General features: G+C 43.9%; 1 protein-coding gene across 1 annotated transcript; it reads left to right on the top strand.

The window, feature by feature from the left end:
* The first annotated feature begins 6,315 nt into the window (after nt 1–6,315).
* Nucleotides 6,316–7,224, top strand: LOC143866861 (uncharacterized). The gene has a single exon (XM_077376031.1). The coding sequence runs from the start codon at nt 6,316–6,318 to the stop codon at nt 7,222–7,224; it is 909 nt and encodes a 302-aa protein (XP_077232146.1).
* The last annotated feature ends 541 nt before the right edge of the window (nt 7,225–7,765 follow it).

The following is a 7,765-nucleotide window of genomic DNA, read 5'->3' as shown; positions in this document are numbered from 1 at the left end:
TATGGGTCTTCACTTAAAGTTTGAGCAGTGATTTGAATAGAATAGAATAGCGAATGTTTGGTTTTTGTTACAGATTACTTTATTCGATTGGAGAGTTTTTCTCATGGGCGCGAACGCTCGTTCGCAACGTGTTTGCTGGAGGGTAATTGCCTAATCAAGTGGCGATTGCATCAGAAAATTTATGTTTGTCCCAATAATTTATTATAATTATTATTATTTTTTATAAGATTATTCGTCTCATTCAAGGTGGTAGTGGTTGTTTTTGTGGTGGTGGTGAGATGTGGGAAGTTTAGTTTTGTCGCACGACAAGAGAGGCCGAGTTTGATGACACTGAGGCAATGGGCGAGCTTTGGACGGATTGAACAACAGGCTGTGATTGGGAAACTGATTGTTGGCTAACAATAGCCGATGGTTGGGCTTGTTGTGGTTGTTGTGGTGATGATGATTGTGATTGTTGGTGTGGCACTTGAATTTGTTGTGCTGATTGTTGTTGTGGCTGTGATTGAGATTGTACCTGTGATGGTTGAGGTGACAGCGGGTCGGATCTCTTAACGTGCTGGTTCAAATATGGAACATGCAACTTGAATCGTCCGTCCTTTGCTGGGTCCTCGTTGTTAGTCAATTGGAATGGAAATGAAATCAACTTGCTGAATTGAGAGCCAGGCGCTAATTGTTCTGCCAAGCTAACCATGCTCGAGTTGTAACTTGGCTGCACTTGGCTGCGCTGGTTGCTGTTTGAGCCAGTCTGAGCAACCATAGAGTCCAAAATTGATGCAAACTCGTTGTATTGAGCTTGTGATTGTGGTGTCTGTTGTTGTTGTTGTCCCTGTTGCACTCCTGACATCATATTTTGTTGCTGGCCATTTTGTAGCATCTGGCCGCCAACTTGTTGCTGTCCTAAGCCGTTCATTTGACCGACCGAAGGTGAGTTACCTGATGGTGACAAGTATTGCGAGATGATGTGTGAGGCCGACGAGAGTAAACCTCCGCCGTTACCTGAGTTTGAGTTGACAGCTCCCGCCAATTGTGGGTACATTGAGGATTGTTGTGGTTGAGCTTGTTGCTGCTGGCCACCACCCATGCCCGGCATTATGGATGGAATTTGTTGCGATTGTGAGGTTCCCATTTGTGAGTACATGGCCGCCGAGGAGTCGTAGCCCATCGATGGTTGGTTTTGTTGCGAGCTCATGTATTGGTTGTTCGATAGGGATGGCTGCATGTATTGGTAACCGTTGGAAAGCGCTGGGTATGGGTTGAATTGCTGGTTCAACGAGTTGATCTGATTTGATTGATGGGACATCACAATCGAGGGTTAGTCTCTTTCTCTCTCTCCTTCCGTGGAGTGGCGTTCATTTCCGGTCTAGATACTTACGTCACCCCATGGCTGTCTTTGGGCCGAGTTAACGGAGGCAGCTGGTTGTACCTGTTGTTGGCTGTTGCTGCTAGCCGCATTGGACTGCTTCTTGTTGCCGAATATCTTGCTCTTAACCTTCTCGAACATGTCACTCAAGCTTCTGGCTGTTCGAGACCTTGTTTGTTGCGGTAGCAATCGCGAAGCTATTGATCCCGCTGCGGGTTGTGATGGCTGCTGGCCCTTGGCGTGACATGAGGTCAAGACCAAGCTGCTCATCACAGCGAGACCGATTAGGGCTATTGTTGTCTGTAGAATAAGTGGTTAGATTTTCACGTTCCTCCGGCGACGAGATGGTCTTTCCGCTTCCGATTGGTTCTCAAAACTTACATATTTTGTCATTCTGTGAGAGTTTTGTGTATGGAGTGTAAAACTTAATAATATGATATATGATATGATCGAACTAACTTGCAGCTTGACGGCGAGAGTCAGTCAATTGGTCTTGAAGTTTGTTTATGAGATGATCTTCACCTCAGGTCATAATAACTGTCCTCGTTTGTTCAAGTTCCAAGAGTAAACTGAAAAATACTCTTCTTTCCTTACTTAACTAAGCTGCCGACTGAACTACAAAGTTACTCGTTTGCTTTGGTTTAGTTTTTCTCAAAAGTTTTCGCCAATAAAAAGCTGGACAACCTAAAATTTTTGATCCACCCTCTTGTGTCACTCTTAAGCCACAACTGGCGGCTAGTTGGAAAGAGTGAGTTCCAATGGTTTGGTACTAGGAGAAGCTTTCTTAACCTTTGAGCCTCCCAGACGCTTCAATATGTTAGTGTGTTACTAAGCTAAATGAAGCTATGCCTAGCCGAGCTAAGCCAGGCTAACAGCAATACATTAGCTAATTCGTGAGAATCAGTTATCTCATCGCTGAGCTGAGAGAAGAGGAGGACTTGAAGAGTTCCAGAGAATCTCTTTTCATCTTCGAATCACCATCACCATCATCAGTGGCGGTGGCGGCAGCCTTATGAATGGAAGGAGAATGAGGTAATGAATTCTCTCTCTCGAAGGAGGCGACGACCATGATGGTCAACATTGAACCGGTTCGTTCAGACTCTCATAGAAACAGAGAGAGAGAGATAGAGAAGAACGCTAACTGGCAAACAAGATAACAGACAGCAAGATTGTTTCTGTGTCAGCCGAAGGTTTAGGTCGTCTGGATGCATGAAATTTCTCTTTATCATCACCACCATCAGGCGATTCCTCGTTGGAGTTGCCTTTAGTGGCAACCTCAAAGATGTCTCGTCTGCATTTTTGTTTACAGTTATGCCTCCAAGTATGTTTATCATCCTCCTCACCATCAACTCCTCGGGTGGAACAACAGGCTGGGCAGAAATCCGCTATTAGACTAGGCCGTACTCATCCCGTCGACAGTCGAGATTTTCTCCTCATTTTCCGCCACTGCAACTGCAGCCTGAACTTCATTTATTTATCTCAATCTATAGCCAGCTTATCTCGCTCGGCACGATCCACCTAATAATTTGTGGTGTCCAACTGTGTAGGGCTATCATGCCCATCATCGTGGTCGTCAGTGCCGCTTTCAGGTAATGAGAAGAGATGAAACTCGTCGCTGCATTACGTAAGAATGCAAAGCTCGTAAAAAATGAAGCCTCAGGTGAATTCCATCCTCAGCATTCGCTTTTGAGCTGACTGGTGAGGCAAAATTAGGCCGCCTGATTGATCACAATGGTGAAAAGTTCTCTCTTCCCCTCTCTCCTTCTTTGTTAATGAATTTTCCTCGACTCACCTGATGCAACCGACCGACCACCTGAGGTTTCTATGATGGAAAAGCCATCATCGAAAGGGAAAATTGTGAGGAAGAAAAAAGAAAGCAAAGAGCAGGACCATTCTGTTGTCGAGATCGGAATCAATGAACTCGGCTGATTGCCGCTTGTTGTGAATTCGAAGTTGTCGGGAATCTGGGGCGATGATGAATGTCTAAGCATCGGCTGAATTAATTAGCGCAGGGGACTGGACACTGACATTTATATGCAGCCCGCCGACTACATGTTCAAGGACAAGCGGGAGAGACCGTCTAGCCATAGTCGTCGGCCAGTTGGAATGTCGCTCAAGGACACCACCTTGTGGTCTATCGGGTGAGAGACGGTGGTGTCGCTGGTGGAAATTAGGTTACGCTCTTCCGTTTCCTTATCGGGGTTGTCCGATCAAATATGAGGTTAGTGAACCTCAGGATTGACGTTGGGAGCTCTGATTTACCTGAGAAATTAGAAAATGCGCAACAATTGGCAATCGAATTGTTGCGAAGGATTGCGCATTTGCCGCTCGCCGCTCGTTGGAGGCGGCATTGTTGTTGGCGCGCGAAAAATAATGGGAGAACTTTTTGCATCCTCGTGGCGAAATCATTGATCTCCTAGTCAAGCAATGCAAGGATTTTTTTCCTACTCCATCAAGCATGAACAAACGAGTTAAATACAGAGTTTCTAATGCTTTCACCTGTTATTTGCGGGGCTTATCATCCCATCGATCGAGGAGCAAGATGGAAAAAACACACAATTCCCCTGACGAGCTCATTGATGTCGAGAATCTCAGCGACATCGAGGCAACTCATGAAACTATAACAGAGGACTCAACAGTCGATCCGACTGTTAGAGTTGGCGATGACGAAAATAATAACCAACACCTAACCTTGCAGCAGCATGATGACATATTACCTGATGATTCGGGTGCCAACGGCCAAATTCACGACGTAAATGTTAGCTACAAAATGTCCTCCGCCAAATTACACACAGATTTTCCGACCACTAATCCCTTGACAGGCAAGGAGAAACAGGCACTCATTGATCAAGGATATCAAATAAAGCTAGGCAGATGGTCGGCCAAGGAGGATAGACGTTTAGTGAAAAATTGGGAACGATTCAAGAAATTCAACCCGGAATATTCCAATGCAAAGTTTGCGTTCGGTGTCGCCACCCGAGGGGAGAATGTAAAGATGTTAAAGAGGTACCGCCAATTGAAGATAAGCCTTCACATGGGTTATAAGCTGGAGAAGAGGCTCATTTGTGATATTTATTCTCGGTGCCAAAGGAAGTTTTCATATAATGAGTATAAAATTACCTCATTGACAAAATTGACACACGATGAGAGGAAGAAAATCTACAAAGAGTTGAAAGCCCATGATATCCCCTACATTGCTGATGAATACGACATATCTCCTGGTGTCCTCCGAAAGCTCAAACAAAACCCTAAGCGTGCCAAAAAACTCCATAAATGGACCGAGATAGATGATGAATGCCTACTAGAAGCTGTGTACCAATTTTTGGACATGGAAAAATCGAGCAAGGCAAGGATTGTGGATTGGGTTGGAGTTAAAAAATTCATGAAGACAAAATATGGGTTGAGACTAACTAGGGAACAATGCTATAAGAGGTGGGCCACACTGAGGAACAAGAAACTCGTGAAGAATATTTACTTGACAATGTGATAGAGATAGAATCTCAAGTACTTTGTATTTCAAAATAGTGACTTGGTTCGATGAATAAAAAAGCTTTGATTTACAACTCACTGCTGCTGTCGATAACTTGATCTCCTTGTGGGCAATTGCGGCATCTTAGTTGATTGATTCCAAAACCTGGGCAATTGTAGCCCAGACACTCGCAGCAACCCACCTCGAACCACCTATACCCGCTAGCACCTAACGAAATACATGAAGTTTCGCATTTCTCCTGAGCAACGCATGATGATAAGAAGGCCATTACGCAATTCACAGGTCTAGAAGTGTTTGATGTGAGTATGGGCTCTCTATGAACAGTCCAGTGTTCCGATAGATCTTCCTCTGCTGCGTATATGTCGAACAGATCAGGATTTGTTTGGTTTATAACTTTAACATGCGATGAATATTCGCTCTCCACTTCCTTTGGGCATATGCCTATGGAAACGAGATTTGGAAGATCGTTAGGATGGTCTCGATGTGTATGATAAAAAATGGGGATACTGTTTGTATATTCACTTACCGACACACGAACAGCATTCTTGGAATAGATCACCTAGACAATAGGAACAAGTCTCGTGACACTCATAGTTCAGTTGGGCCTCACATCTGCACGCCCCAATAAGTTGGCATTTTGATATTATCGGTCCGCAGATGGATGTCGAACAATCCTTGGCCGAGACACGGCGACCGATTGAGGTCAAGCATATAATAATCACAGGTAAGGATGAGATCCATAGGTTAGGTAGCTTCATTTCGGGATAAGATGAATAATACTCGAGTGGTGATGGGATCAGAATTTTCTCAGGGGAGAATGCAAACAACCACAGCTGAAAGCACAGCAAAGTTGGACGTCACGCAAAACTCATGTACTCATTCGTCGAACTTCGTGTTAGCGTTGGTGCCAGTGACAAAAACTGTTTTTCGGGGGGGCTGTGCCACTTGTTGGCAGTCTGTGCGTGAGGCGCAGTTTGTGCCAGTCTTGACAAGCAGAAAATGGCAAAAGGCTAAAACTGGCCGAAACTGACAAAAACTGGCAGAAACTTACATACTCCCGAAGCACACGCCCACATTCGGTTAGGGTAGGCGTGAACAGGTCGCTCCGCTGCGCTACAGTGGCTGTTGTGAAAGGGTGTGGCAATTCAAACTGAATGCCAGTTTTCGTCAGTTTTTGCCAGTTTCTGTGATGTTTTGCCAGTTTGTGCCAGTTTTACTGACAAAAACTGCATTTGCTGGCTTGCCAGTTCTGCGCGGCACAAAATGGCACGCAAGTCCACATGTAGGGGGAAAAAGCATTTTAACAGTTTTTGTCACTGGCACTAACGATACTTCGTGTGTAAAAATCACACGTGTCGAAGAATTTTCTCATCAGACTGCTATAGAACTCGAGAACTAAACAATACATTCATATTTATATTGCAGGACAAATTAAGACTTTTAAATCATCGAGGCCACGACAACTATGAAGGACAATCTAGCAAATCTCGGCCAACTATTAGCAGACGACAAGGAATCGCTAGCCAAGAGATTTCGTGCCTTGTTCACTCTGAGGAATATTATTTGTCCTGAATCAATCGACGCAATCGGTAAGGTCCTCATAAATGATGAATCAGACTTACTCAAGCACGAGTGTGCCTACTGTATGGGCCAAATGAAGGATCCTTATGCCATTCCCTACTTGGTTGACACAATAAAAGATGAGAAACAACATCCAATGGTTCGCCATGAGTCTGGTGAAGCGCTCGGTGCCATCGGTAGACATACGGATGAAATATTGAGTTTATTGCAAAAATACTCAAAACATCATGTTAGAGAACTATCAGAAACTTGCGACTTAGCCCTCGATCGTCTCAAGTGGTACAACGAATCGAATGGCGACAAGAATCCAGAATCGTCGAGTCCATACAATGCCGTAGATCCAACTCCCTCTTACCCAGACTCCATGCCCCTCAAGGAGCTCGAATCTATATTTTTAGATGAAAATAAGAGCCTCTTCGAGCGGTATAGAGCCCTGTTCACTCTCAGGAACATTGGAACACCCGAAGCTGTCGCTGTAATATGCGAGGGTTTCTTCGGAAGTCCATCGGATTCAGCATTATTCAAGCACGAGGTAGCTTTCGTATTAGGTCAAATGCAAAGCCTGGACTCCGTCGAGGCCCTAACAAGGAAGTTGGCTGATCTAGAGGAGAATGAAATTGTTAGACATGAGTGTGCCGAGGCGCTAGGATCGATAGGAAAGTCAGAAATAATTAGAAAATATCTCGATGATAAATCTAGAATTGTGAAAGAGAGCTGCCAGGTAGCCTTAGATATGGCTGATTACGTAAATGACGAGAGTCAGTTTGACTTTCTTAGCAACAAAGCGGATTAAACACTAATCTTGATCCAATCAGATAAAACAGACGTTTTGACGTCTAGGTTAGATTTCCCAGTCGTTGATTATTTTTAAAAGTTCAAGTATCTGATCGGATACAATCCAGCTCAAATATGATCTAGGTATACGTATTTCTTTCTTGAAGTGATTTAAGTCAATCAGTATAAGTTATTGATAATCCAATTTTCTAGACTTTTCTTGATATTTTTTTTAAACTGAGACCAAAGTCTGGAATGCATCGTCTTGTGGTAACCTGTTGCGAATTGTTGTCATTATTATTAAGTATCTACGCGAGTAGTTTCCTGTTTGCAATCAGTCTTTCAAATTTAAAATTGAGATTTAAGTTATGCGAGTGCTAATTGATAAGTGTTGTTAAGTATTTTGAGGTGCAAGGTCTAATTGAGTTATGGTGGAACCAAGCTCGCTATTCAGCAGATTTCACCATCCTCATAGCCATGATCTAGGTCAAGGTTGTCGACATCTTCGAAATCCCCGCCGTCAATTAAATGATACTTTGGTGGCCTAAGTTTTTCCCTAT

Source organism: Tasmannia lanceolata, unplaced genomic scaffold, assembly GCF_043159265.1.
Source record: "Tasmannia lanceolata isolate RefF3 unplaced genomic scaffold, GAP_Taslan_0.1 ptg000168l, whole genome shotgun sequence".
Classification (NCBI taxonomy): Eukaryota; Viridiplantae; Streptophyta; class Magnoliopsida; order Canellales; family Winteraceae; genus Tasmannia; species Tasmannia lanceolata.
The sequence above is the reverse complement of the archived record's forward strand: the minus strand, read 5'-3'. Positions and strand labels throughout refer to the sequence as shown.